Source organism: Phoenix dactylifera, chromosome 7, assembly GCF_051530095.1.
Source record: "Phoenix dactylifera cultivar Ajwa chromosome 7, Ajwa_hap1_PhDact_Kaust_v1.1, whole genome shotgun sequence".
Classification (NCBI taxonomy): Eukaryota; Viridiplantae; Streptophyta; class Magnoliopsida; order Arecales; family Arecaceae; genus Phoenix; species Phoenix dactylifera.
In genome coordinates this window covers 2957203-2971515 of record NC_143196.1, presented here as the reverse complement: position 1 = coordinate 2971515, position 14313 = coordinate 2957203, and the positions used below count along the sequence as shown (strand labels likewise).

At 41.9% G+C, this 14313-nt stretch overlaps 1 protein-coding gene and 1 pseudogene across 1 annotated transcript; both read left to right on the top strand.

Moving 5' to 3' along the window:
* Positions 1-1819: 1819 nt before the first annotated feature.
* Positions 1820-4428, top strand: LOC103722078 (cytochrome P450 78A5-like). Its single transcript, XM_088700956.2, has 2 exons — positions 1820-2932; positions 3568-4428. Exons 1-2 carry the CDS (start codon positions 2000-2002, stop codon positions 4165-4167), a joined length of 1533 nt encoding a protein of 510 aa, XP_088557082.1. The 5' UTR covers positions 1820-1999; the 3' UTR covers positions 4168-4428.
* Positions 4429-10410: 5982 nt separating this feature from the next.
* LOC103722091 (small ribosomal subunit protein mL104 (rPPR9) pseudogene) lies at positions 10411-13599 on the top strand (annotated as a pseudogene).
* The last annotated feature ends 714 nt before the right edge of the window (positions 13600-14313 follow it).

Sequence of the window (14313 nt, the reverse complement as noted above, 5' to 3'; positions counted from 1 at the left end):
ATTTTTGCAAAACGTTTAATGTCAATACCTCCTCTGATGCATGAAAAAGATATGAATAGCTCTAAATTTAAAAAGAGTAGATGAGTTGAATTTATCCTTTGCATGGAAAAAAGTTTTTCTAGAATGAAAAGGTAGTTGCGTATGTTTAATAGAGTTGATGGGGTGGTAGGAATAAGAAATTTAAGATGCATGAATCTTATCATCAAAATTTGAGCCATGAATCTTGGTATAGTTCAAAAATCATTTGCTTGGGTACGAAGCATTAGTTTTTAAGCAACCAAAGTCATTGGGATGCATCATTGATAACAAGAGCAAGATTTCTACATCTTTGAATACATTCTTCTCTTCACTAGATAGACCTTTTTTTTATCTTCTTTCTTCTCTTTTTTGAAAATATTATATCATGATCCTTATAATGCTGCTATAGCTAATATACGAACTTTTGCTCGAAACCTCTACAAATTATTGTCACATTGTAAACCTTGAATTATTATATTAATATCACAATGGCCATTTTTAGCAAAGAAAACAACAGCAGGAATAAAAGCAGAGTAACAATATATCTAATCATGTCACCATTAGCTAATCAAAAGTTCATTATGTTGGATAATTGCAGAAATCTCAAATTTCCAGAGATTTCTCTCACACACATAAATAAAATCTCATGCCAAAAACTATTCCTAAATTGTTGTCCAACTTATAAGACCATCAGCAAACACCTCCAATTAATTATTATATTAAAACAAAAAAAATTCTTGAAAGAAACACGTGCTTTCAAACATCAGTAGCCAAAACCCATTCGTTGGAAGAGTTCATGCATCCTACCGCCAAGTCTTTACTTTTCTAATAATCTTCATCATTGTTAACATACTTACGCTCTTAATTTAATCACTCTTTTCATTCCAAACGCATCATAATCCTTTCGCTTTCCCACAAAAGATCACATTAATTACGTGATGGTCCCCGGGGGATTCATGACCGTCCATATGGCCGTACGCCCGGGATCATGCCATCTCCGCCGCTACCGCCGCTCCAATCCGACGGATGAAATCGACCCTCCCCCCTAATTACCGACAGATCGCCACCCTCCAATCCATGGACCAGCCTAGGCCCTGACAACGGCCCCTCCGACGCAGACGGCGAGAGCGGCGCGCGTGACGTACGTCGGCGGAGGCAACGGAGCCGGACCAGGCCGCGTGGGCGCGGACACAGGATTCTGTGCCCCATTTCAAACGGTAACGTCGCCGTCAGGGAGGGGAGCGACGGGCTGCACGGAGGCGGCTGACGTCCGTCAACGGGCAGCCTCGAGGATCGTTCCCCTTGCAGCGTCGCACGTGCCGTATCAGCGGCGGCCTCCCTATGGCGCCACGTGTATACTCCGCACGCCTATTGGAATGATTAGCGCCGCGCGCGAGCTGGCCCCTGGTATCCCTATTACTTTCTAGCCCCCTCTTAAGTGTGGTTGATATAGCCATTCTCGTATGCGAGCGCCCCGCATATTTCTCTATCAGTTACTTCTTCCTCCACCGTCCACGTTCCACCGAAAAAGATCGATATTTGCCGCGTAGAAACTTTTACGCGGACTTATTTGCGGTTCTGGTTGCTGGTCCTGTTCGCACCGAAGTTATTTACGTAACTTGGAGTTTCGGCCTATTTAGAAGGACCAAACGGTCGATTAAGAGCAAACGGGAGGTCGTTTTCATATTGTAAAACTTTGAGTCGGTTCGGATCGCGGTTAAAATTTAACCTGAAATTAACCCCTGGGTTAATTTTTCAAACCCCCCTCCCGATTCCCCCCCCCCCCAACGACTATTTAATGGCCCTCTCACGCTCTTGTTCCCACCCCTCCTCATCCTCTCTCTCTCTCTCTTTCTCTCCCGCCGGAAACCTCTTCATCTCCTACGAAGATCACACCTTTCCGCCGGAAAACCACTTCTTCTCCATCACCTACCTCTCCTAACACCTCAAAACCGCTTTTCTCCTGTTCCCTAAACCGCCAATGTCGTCGTCCCCAGAGTTGGACTCCGCCTTGTTCTCTCTCTTCCCGTCGAACCCTGTACTTTCTCCCATCCTTGCACTGTTCCTCGTCGTCTTCTCCGTCTTCTGGTTCTACCCGGGGGGCCTCGCGTGGTCGATCTCCAGGGTCGGGCGCTCGATCCCCGGTCCGCCGGGGATCATCCTTGCCCTCTCCGGCACCGCTGCCCACCGTGCGCTCGCTGGGCTCGCCCGATCGCTCCAAGCTGTCCCCTTGATGGCCTTCTCGGTGGGGTTTACCCGGTTCGTCGTGTCGAGCCATCCCGACACGGCGAAGGAGATCCTCAACAGCTCGGCCTTCGCCGACCGGCCTATCAAGGAGTCCGCCTACGAGCTCCTCTTCCACCGGGCCATGGGGTTCGCCCCCTTCGGGGAGTACTGGAGGAATCTTAGGAGGATCTCCGCCACTTACCTGTTCAGTCCCAGGAGGATTTCGGCCTTCGGGCAGCACCGGAGGGAGATCGGGGAGCAGATGGTTAATGAGGTCAAGGAGCTAATGGGAACGTATGGGGAAGTGGAGGTGAAAAGATTGCTGCATTTCGGGTCGTTGAACAACGTTATGATGAGTGTTTTTGGGAAAAGATTCGATTTTGGGAAGGGGGAGGGGATGGAATTGGAAGGGCTGGTGAGGGAGGGGTATGAGCTGTTGGGGGTCTTCAACTGGAGCGACCACTTCCCTGTGCTGGGTTGGCTGGACTTGCAAGGGGTGAGGAAGAGGTGCAGGAGATTGGTTAGAAGAGTCAATGTGTTTGTGGGCAAGATCATAGAGGAGCACAGGCAAAACAGGAGGAAGTTTGGTGGGACTTTGGAGGATGGAGTGGGGGACTTTGTGGATGTGTTGCTTGATTTGGAGGAGGAGGAGAAGCTCTCTGATGCTGACATGGTTGCTGTTCTTTGGGTAAGATTTCCTAAAGATCCAAACTTTAACCATCCAAAAAGCAGGATGATATTAATCTCTTCTTTGTTTGTTTATTTGTTGTTCTTGTCGTTGCCTTGGTGTTCTTGTCTGCATGCTGCTTCTGGATGCCTCTTTCTTCTGTTTGCTTCTAGTATTGGTTACCTTCTTTGTTATGTCGTGGGCTTTCCATGCATTATCATGATTATTTTATGATTCAGAATATACTTCGAATTTCCTATCTGATTTTCTTCCTCCTTCTTTAGTATAATGAGAAGAGATGAAGATTCCTTGATATAAAATATCCAATCCGTTCCTCTTTCCTTTGCAAGGGTGTATTCCATGTCAACCTCTGTGTCTTTTGTTTTACAGTGTTTAGGAAATTGCTTTTGTTTAATGGTCTAACTCTTTCGTTTAACACACACACACATTAATGATCCAGTTTTTGATATTTTTTTGCTTTTATCTTATGAAATTTTGGTGTCGTAGCATTCATCCTTGTTGTGTTAAAATTTAGTTGTTCCACTTTAACTTGGTGTATATTCCTTTCATTTGTTTTAACCTTCGACCAAAGCACACACACATATATTTATTTATTTATTTATTTGACAGCCAACTTTTGCATGGCTATGTAACAGGAAATGATCTTTAGAGGCACCGATACCGTAGCTATCCTCTTGGAATGGATCATGGCTAGAATGGTTCTACACCCAGATATTCAATCAAAAGCTCAATCCGAGATCGATGCTGTCGTTGGGAACTCCCGGCTTGTCTCTGATTCTGACATCCCAAACCTTCCGTATCTGCAATCCATCGTGAAGGAATCTCTGAGAATGCACCCACCAGGCCCACTCCTCTCATGGGCTCGCCTCGCTATCCATGATGTCAACGTAGGGAATCACCTCGTCCCTGCCGGGACCACGGCGATGGTGAACATGTGGGCGATCACTCATGACGAGTCCATTTGGCCTGAGCCTGGTGAGTTCGATCCCAAGCGGTTCATGGCGGAGGGTGTGAGCATTCTGGGTTCTGATCTCAGGTTGGCGCCGTTCGGTTCTGGGAGGAGGGTGTGCCCAGGAAAGGCCATGGCACTGGCTACCGTTCATCTGTGGCTGGCTCAGCTGCTTCAGTGCTTCAAATGGGTCCCCTCAGAGGGTGGTGTGGATCTGTCCGAGTGCTTGAAGATGTCCCTTGAGATGAAGAACCCTCTGGTTTGTAAGCCTCTTCCAAGGTGCTGAATTGCCTTGAAGGTGGTGTTTTGTTCTTCAAAATTGGCCGTTACTCTTATATCAGTGTTTGGTACTTGGAGATAATGTTGTACTTACATCTCCATGATTTGCCCTAGTTAGCCAGTTCCTAGTTTTCGTTCTTGGTGTTTTGTTCACTTCTAGCGCATAGTTTTAGTCTAGATTTCCTTGGAATATGGCTATGTATCTTGTGGTTGGATGGTCACTGATGTATACAGGTTGTCCCGTGCAATGTATACAGCGTTTGTCAAATGCGTGGATTGACAAAGACTTTATATGCTCAACTTGCTCAGATACTTTGTTTCCACATTTTTGTTCCAAGATAGTCCAAAGGTCATGTGTACAGGTGTCCAAGATATTTGTGGGGCTTTTGGCAAATGCATGGATCTGGTTATTCCTTCAACTTGCTTCCAGTAGTCAATTCCTACGTTTTTTGAGAAAGCTAAGAGAAAGGTGCTTTAACATATATGATTGGGCCAACTTTTCCATGTATAATTCAAATTTGCTTTTCTCATGGGAATAACATATATTTTACCTCATAACTAGAAGCCACATTAGCCACTGATATTATTTTGCCTGTAACATTAGTTGTACCATACATCCGGGGATCATTTCACAAGCTAAAGTCCTTCAGCTTCTGAGGATTTCTGCACAAGGTTGTCTTAGTATATGCCCATGATGATAAGGTAATATTTCCTGTTACATTTTATGCTTGTATATGTTAGAATTCTGTATGTGGAATATATGCCTTCCATTAGAATGGACTACTTGTATCCTGTATGTGTATACCCTGTAGCAACTTACACAGATCTTAACAGTCATATGTTGATAAAAAGAATTGATGTATGTGTCTTCGCAATAACATGAGATCAGTATTGTTGGCCTTCTGTAGAAATACTTGTTCGCTCACTTTTGTTGCAAGCTCAAATAGATGGAATGCTTTCTATGTAAGCAATGGATTTGCATCAATGTGATTTGTTTTTAGACTTGCCAAGCCATGGAGAGAGATGGCCTTAAAGTTTTCTTTCTTTTATGATGCATATCTGCAATTCCGATCCATTTCTTATCATGATATGTCCATCTTTGTTCTCACATGCCTCCTTTTTAATCCTATTCATGCTTTTGAGAAGCTCAGCTCTTTCATACTAACTAAAGTAAGATTCTATGGGATGTTTTGTGGGTCAGTATCTATTAGATAGATGGAATGCTTTCTATTAAAGTCTCCAGTCCAACAGTTCAGTAGGTTTTCTTTGATCCGCACTTTAGAGTACAGTTCCTACAAATGATTGAGGAATAAGAACACAAATCTAATGATATGATTCCAGGGGCCTGCTCTTTTGTGAGATCCAAATCCCACGGAATATTTTTAACTATAGAAAGCTTGCTTCCTTTTCTTCCCAGGAAAAAGAATATCGATGCAACTTGGCCCCCCCTTCTCTTTTCATGTGCTCCCACACTTAATCCCTGATTATTCCTAGGCTCCTGCATCACCATTAGATAGATCTTGTTATGCGGCTAGACATAAAAGAACAGAAAGATCTTGGGAACCATTTCTATTCTAAGCTTCTTTAAGGGGTCAGCAATGGTGGAGGTTATCAGGGGTCAGCCAATAATGCTTCATTTGCCATGGTGAGGGACCTACATCATGCTGGCATGATGCTCCTTGGTGTGCTTTGAGCCTTTTGAGTCAGTAACCCCTCTTGCAGTAATTAATAATCAAAATCTCACAAAAGATTGTCATAGAATTGATGCAGTTTTCTCAGTGTCAGTGAACCCTTAATAATTTTACAGTTTGGTGGAACCAAGCTACCATTCTGCTTACAGATCTCTAGTTTGTATGGAGTTGCAGCTTTAGCGACATTTTAGCGATGAGAACATTAGTAACTGATATTTTATAACTCATGGTGATGGAAGGTTCCTATTAACCAACATGATTAGATCATGATGCACTTCACTGCAGTAAAACTGATCCTATCAAGCTATCATTGAGCATGCAATCCCTAACTTTGAAAGTGAAACATGGCATGTGCTTATAGGATGCCATATTTTGCCACTAGTATGTTTTATAATAGGCCTAAATGAGAGAGGATGTAGCACAAAAACATAGTTTCGCCTTTATGGAGCATACTGCGGTCATACTAATCCAGTTCTCTTTTCTCTTAAAGCTTGAGATGTGAACAGATGTGGTCACCTTTTAGCAACAGTATATGGAAATGAAAACCTTAAGGCATATGAGCAAATCATCACAAGCACCTTACGGCCAACTCTTTGAGTCCTTTTAGCAAACTTAGCATGAAAGTTTAGCTTGATCGATCTATTATACTAATCATATGTGATCATAACATTTGCCTAACCGATTCTTCTTCACACCGATGTACTTATTTTGTTGATTGGATTCCATGGCATGTAATAGTTTCGTCTCAATAATTTAACATAGGTTCAATTAGTTTATGATTTAAGGAAGAGGACTGCTGGAGATCTAATCATCTGTCATATATTCTAATGTGGTTCCTAGGGATACTACTCACAACAGATAATTCTCTGTTATTATCCATTATAAGCTATAATATTTTTTGGTGTCAAGTAGATTGAAATAGATGCTTGATTATAACATATTCCAAAGGCCAAGATCCCAAAGAGAACTGTGCTGCGTTGTCATCGGCATCCTGTACTTAATAGATTTTTCGATACTGTGGAATGTGCAATCTGTGCACATAAAAATATACTGATTCTCAGCATGCAGTATGCATGGTAACTCGTTAGGTTGATGTTTGCAAGAGATGACTGAATTACTTAGGTCTGATGCTGCCAAAGTGTGAAATATTTTAAACAAAACCACCTCAGCAATCTCAAGTGATTCCAAATGCTTCATTCTATTGCCTTTCCTTAACATTTCCTTATCTTTACACTCTGTCCACGCAATCAAGCATCAAGCACTTGCACCAAAGTTGAGGACTATTACTACTAAAGTGATGATAATAATACTATAAAATAAATATCACATCAAAAAATAAAGTAATATTATATATATTGTTTCTGACCTTGGTCTTTCTTATAGATTTTCCCAAAGAATGAAGGAACTAGAGGATATAATAAATTTTTACTATTAGTTACATCCATCCAACATGATTTTGGGATAGTCAATTCACAAAGCGTGTGGATCTGAAGAGTATTGGTTCAATATTGGCTTTATATTGGCATTGTTATACCACCAGGATGTCCTACAAAGAACAAATATTTAGATTCTTTGTCAACCAAGCAAGAGGTTATGTTGGTTTGTGAGTTGCATTTTCTGAAATCTTGGGTCTTCAGAAGATTCAATTTTGGTGATCTAATAGATTTCCCAGAAGGTGCGAAACTTGCTTAGGAAAGCAACTCAAGTGTTTTCAATTAGAGCAATCCAAGGTATGTAGTTATCTAGGCACTTGAAAGAAAGCTTTTGCCTCTTTGAGAGGTTCTCCATAATTTTGCAGTCCATTTGGAAATTGACAAAGAAGTTTGTTAGGAACTAATCCATGTTGGTCAATAAGACAGTGGAGAAGCTGTCCTTTGGCTTCGTTCTTTGTTTTTAGTAGAAACAACTGTAGTGCCCCAACCTACAGCAGACAGAGAGAATATAGGAAGACAAGGGCATGCAATTCTTTTTAATCAGTGGCTTATGTGCTTCCTTTCGTCTGACATGGCTGGATTGGAACCCTGCAGATTGGATTTTGTATTACCAAACAAAACATGCTTATTATATGGAGAATGTGAGATGGATCATGTCGTTATGCGCTTGTCCTTGCTCTTTGTTGTCATTAGAATTTACCTGGTAGAGCATAATAAGCAATAGACAAACCTTTCTTAACCCATTCTTTTGGATTGATCCTGTGATATCTACTTCTATTCTGCTTTCATACATGGCCTTTTTCTCCCAAATGGTAAGGAAATTACATATCGCTTTGCGCAACTTTCAAGTCCTTTTCAGATATCCATCCTCCCTTGGACCCTTCAAATTGTACACAAGACCTCTTTTTGGTTGCAATTCTGTAAGAGGCTTTTTCTATTTGCATTTGGAGAGTTGTCATACTCTTGCACACAATGAGCAGGGGCTTTACCAAGAATGACCATGTGCCCGTAGTTGAGTAGAGACTTTATTCTATCATTTTGAAACTAGATACATGCATTCCCACTTTGTGATGCACTTCTTCTGTCTCTCTTCTGAAAGCAAACAATGAGCAGGGGCTTTACCAAGAAGAATGTACATGGGAACATGCATGAGGGAAGAAGGGGGATGTATATATGAAGGGAGTCATCCTCTGCGAAAGCAGTTTAACTAATACTACACATGCAAAGTAAAGTTAAAGCAAACATTTACAGGTTTTGTAGAAGGGCCACTGGGCCACTTAAGGCTCAAGGTGTGACCTAGAAGGCCAGGACAGTGAAACACTTAATACCCTCACCAACTCCTCAACAGTTGTACCCACTATCTTTCAATCCACTGATACTCAAGCTACTCCTTAGATTTAGGCAGATTACTACCAAACCACAGGTTAGATTATAAAGCTGAAGGTATTGCATCTTAGCATTGGAGTTTGGACCCTCCACCTAGCCATCATTGTTGGCCTGCTCTGAAGTCTCTCAATGCAACCACAATCTGGTATAGTTGGTGAAGGGAAAAGTCTTTATAAGTTTGGATTTCAACCACTTGCAAGTGCCATGCATCCAGGCTGTAGGAAATTCATATCAATTTGATTTGCTGATGATAGAGTACCTTGGCAGCAGATCCAAGAATATTTTTTCTGTGACAATGTGGTGACCAAGTACATTATGTATGCCATAAAACATCCTTTTGCATGATTATTTACTTATCTTGCTCAATCAATTATGAAACCTTTTGATGGCTTAACTAGCATGGCTGCCCCCCTCCCACCCCACCACCACCCCCTAAAAAAAAAAAAAAAGAGAGAGAGAGAGCTAAAAAGTGATCATGCTAAAGGACTATTTATTCTATGGCCTTAACACTCCAAGTTTACAGGATCATGACCTTGAAATTCCCTAGAATGCATAGTTTTCTCAATTAATAGGATTATTACTAACAAGCACTAAGGACAGTCATGATATTACTAACATGGATAGTAGGTGTCAGTTGGTCACTAGATGGGTATCTCTCAATTTATCACACTAGGGGAATCACCTTCTAGTTAAACCTCTGTTGTATGAGGAATCTCCATTGTTAACTCTGTTTTCCATCAGCAAAGAAAAATTCAAACTTTAAAGATTTTGATTTCTCTTGGGTTTAGTATGGAAAATCATTTATTAAAATTTATATAGAATGTTTGGTAAGCTTGTGTATATATCAAGCAAAGAGACTTGATAAGTTGGTATTTAACAGCAGTATTCTGTCCCAATAATATGTTACTAATAAAGAAAAGATTTTTTTTGCAAAAATATTTCTGATTCATCCTAAGTTTTAGTTATTATATGGTTTTACCGTACTCTTGTATAGAGCAGGATTCACCATTAATAATTTAAGCGTTCATGTTCAGAGCCCAAATATCAAAAAAGAATGTAGTTCAAAAAAAAAAAAAAAGCTTCATATCAGTGTGGTTTGGAATTTGAGTGTCATGACTGCACTCCTGGGGGCCCCCCTTTAATTCAGTAATTTGTTCTATAGATTTTCCTTAACTATTTTTTGTTCTTTAGAATTTAGTTCTCCACAAATCTAGCAAGCCAGTGCGCTTTTCCCACTTTAATTGTCACAAGTTGGGCTTTAGCCCAAGCTTGGTCTAAGTACAAATGAACTATGCCATATAGCTGTGTGGAAAGTCTAGATTTTCTGTTTTGATTGATATGATGATCCAGATTTTTCATAGTTTGAGTCCAAACCAAGTCTAGTCCAACTTGAATCTAATCTGGACAAAATTTTGTGCTAGATTTTTCGCATAGGTTAGGTTAAAAATTGATTGGATATCGATGTGTTGGAATTCTTCGAGATGACTCTTGCAGATACAGAAATTGGACGAAAAAATATGAACGGAGAGAAATAATTGATCGATAAAGATTAAACCATTCTGTTTGCTAACAATTGATCAAAATGGCCAACGGCTGCTTGTGCTCTTCTACGGAAATTTTGTTTCATGAAAGCTAGGAATTAAAAATCAATTCCTTCACAAGATCAATAAGATAAGCCTGGTATCAATATGCACATATTGGAAATCCAAATGGGCCATGGACATAAGCTAATTCACCGTCATGGAGAAAAGAAGAAAAACCTTTGGCACACCAATGGTACTATACTTGTTAGTCTAAACTATACCATATTTAGAAGGCAGATTTTGGATATTTGGATTTAACTTTTTTGGCATTGGTAGAAAAATAACAAGGTTCCATGTTTATATATTATTATTTAACAAACTTTTGGATTGCCGCTCTCCCTCTTCCGTTCTTTACTTTATTTTTTTTTCGATACAACGGCTGCTCATCCTACCCTAATGTACGTGCAGCTGGCATAGTCAAAAGATACAAAATGGCATAACTGTAAAGGACTAGTCCTCCAGAAGATTGCATAGGAGGCGACTCAGTTGGCCCGATAAAAGGATGTCCGACCTCTTTTCAAGTAATTTCTAATTTTTATATAATGTTTGCAAATAATGTACCACAAATTTTTGTTACAAAATAATATAAGCTTTTCGTATCGAATTATTTTTCTTCCTCATCACAAACATCCGATTCTTCCACAGTTACTAAGAATATTAATTTACTTCCTCATCACAAGCTCTCCGCCGCCGCCGCCTCCACCTCCGCCGCGGCCTTCTCTCGTCCTCCGCCGCCCGCCCACCTCGATCTCCCCCGCCACCTTTCCCTCCACTTCTCCGACGTCCGCTTCAACACCTCGCTCCTCCACCGCGTCCTCGACCTCTCTCCCGCCGCCGGCCGCGCCGCCGTCGATCTCTACTGCTGGATCTTCGCTCCTTCATCCCTGCCGACGAGTCCCTCTCCCTCCTCGTCCACTTCTTCGGCCGCCGCCGCGACTTCAAGGTCATCATCGACCTCCTCACCGAATTCCACCGCCCTCCGCGGCTCTCGACCGCCTCGCCTGCGCCGACTGACCAGCCCAGGCCCTCCGCCTCTTCGATTCCCTCCCCACGACCGCCGCGCCTTTGCCGCCCTTACCGAACACCGCTTCTCCGGCCACGCCGAGCACACCATCAAGCGCTACGCCGACGAGATTTTCCCCGACGAGGAGATCTGCACCGCCCTCATCCGGGGCTGGTCCGCCGCCGGGAAGCTTGACGAGGCCCGCCGCCTCATGGGCGAGATGCTTCGCGGCGGGTTTGAGCTCTGCACGCCGGCTTACAATTCGATCTTGGACTGCGTCCGTGGGTTCTGCCGGAAAAAGGATTCCCTCCGGCTCCAGTCGAAGGCCGACAAAGTGCTCGTCGAAATGCGCGCGGCCGGGATTCCCCGGGATGCCGAGACGTTCGGTGTCCTCATCTCCAACCTCTGCAAGATCCGAAAGACCGAGGACGCCATGAAGCTCTTCCGAAAAATGGGCAACTGGGGCCGCTCCCCGAATGCGGAGACTTATCTCACTCTCATTCGGAGCTTGTACCAGATGGAGCATAGAAGATCTCTGCAAACAAAGTTCGATGCTAGCCTCAGATAATATACAGACGACACCAATCTTCTGTGAAGCTGAGCAGGCACGGATCACTCATTTCAAGCTCATCTCAAGCTCATGCTGGGGTTTCATTTATCTTTGGGTCTAAAAGTCAACTTCACCAAGAGTTATTTGGTTTACTTGTGCAAGATTCAGAAAAAGGTAGACACCTTGCTTCTACAATGGGTTGCAGCATTACTACATTCCCCATCACTTACATCAGACTTCCTTTGACCCCTTATGCACTGACAAAGAATGATTTGCTGCATCTACAAGAGAGATTTCAGCAACAATTATTTGACTGGAAAGTCAGCTGCTATTGATGGGAGGCAGATTAACCCTTCGCAACTGGATGTTTTCTTCCTTGCTAATATAGTACATGTCCTTGTTCCTTTTAACATCCTGATTTCTGGTATGGGTTGACAAACTTTATAGAAGCTTTTTTTGGAGTGGCAACCCTACTTCTTGCCCCTTCTCTGATTTGGTAAATTGGAAACGAGGATGCAAAACTAAGAAAGGAAGAGGATTAGGAATATTAAATTGGGCAGACCTTAACTGAGCCTTACTCTTTAAATCAGCTGGGAGGTTGCTGAATGGTGGAGTAGAACCCTGGATAAGGCAGATCAAGTCAACTAATTATAACAGAAAAAAATTAGTTTGAGCAGAAGGAAAAGGACGACAACAGCCTCAGTATTACAGAGACCCGTCTGTAAAAATCTTGATCCTTTCTAAGGGTGTTCTATTTGCTCGCAGTTCCCGTTTGATACCTGATAAAGCAAATCTTTCTAGGTAGAGGGGCTGACACCATTTTTGGCATGACATATGGGTTGGAGAGCACCCCTTGCCCATATTGTTCCTCAATCTTTTTGCTCCTGCTGAACATAAGGAGCTAAATAATTTGGACTGCCAGAGTACTTCATCCTGCAGCTGGGCTATCAACCTGCAACCTCCCCTGTCGAATATTGCACTAGAGGAACTAACGAACATGGCTGACATTCTAAATAATATCATCCCCTCTGACCATAAAGACATACTGATGTGGAGGTGGTTGGATAGGAGAGTATACTCAGATTGTTCTACAGATTCTTGAATCAAGGAGGTGTAATCTGCCCTGTGGCTCAGATATTGCAGAAGGCCAAAGCTTTGGAGAATATGAAAATTTTTATGTGGTTGCTATCAAAAACGAATTGAATGCTGGTGTAGTCTTAAACAGAAAAGGATGGAGTGCACTACTACACTGTCCTCCATGCAAAGCATTCCAAGAGTATATAGAACATATTTTTCCTTCTTGTCACTGGGAGCCACTGAAGCTACCCTGGGATTTAGATGGGCAAGAGGAATATCCCTTAAATCCCTATGGATAGAATGGAGGAAAGGAAGAAAGATAACAGTTCATGGTGTGGCACCGGACTCATTTTTTTCCTAGCTATGACTTGGACTTTTTGGATGGAAATAAACATGAGGATCTTCTGAAGCAAGGAAATTGATGTCCAGGAGGCCTTTCAGAAAGCTCTGTATAATTTTCTTAGCTTGGAGCTATTGCTCACTACTAGACAAATGCCAGGGTTTCTGCTTCTTAAGAATGTTTTTAGTCATAAGTAGGTTATGCAAGACTGCTCTTTTTTTGTTTTTCTTTTGTTCACTCTGTGGGAGAGTTGTGTGATGGAGTTTGCCCCCAAATTTCCCTATTATTCAGTCTTCATCCTCCCATTTGGCTGTTGAAATTTGGTTCGCTGAATCATGTCATATGAATGGCCAAATTTTTTGACTGTTAGACTTCAGAGATAAGCAGTCAGCTCATATGCTTTAACCAACTTCTGATTTTATGTGGCAGGCTACTCTCTCATTATAGTGAACACCAAAATGGATCAAACATTCCATGATGTGCCATTAGCAGGGTCCACAGGAAAAAAAAGCCTTGAAGGCAAAGATATCGAAGTGTTATTATTAAGTATTCGATTTTTTCATAAAAGGGAGGGAAAATCATCACTATCATAATTGCTCGGGTCCAAAAACCTAGGGATGAACATGCAAAATTTAAATTCAAAACTTTTGACTGCTAAGCTGAATGATGCAATTGCTGGGGTGATCCTCAGTCCACAAGATGGAAGTATTATCGGATATGTGGTTCAGGTGCCATAAACTGATTGCTCAATCACTTGGTGCAAGCAAATTCAAGATGTTACAGTCTTTTTCAAGATTTAGCAGTCATATCAGAAACTTATTGCAGTAAAATAAATTATCTGGAGAGAATATTTCTGGTGGATAAGTTTTGGATGCTCTTTTTATCTTTGTTTGTTTACAATTGTTGCATTTTCAGAAAATCCAACCAATCAAAGCTTAAGTGCATTATAACCAAGGTAAGACAAATAAATGGTATCTTTTAATTCATTTGACCTCAAGAAGGGAACAGCACGAGAGATGATAGTGAGTGCTCAAAGGTGGAAATGATGCACATTAAACAGGATTTGATGTAAAGAACAACAAAGAAAATA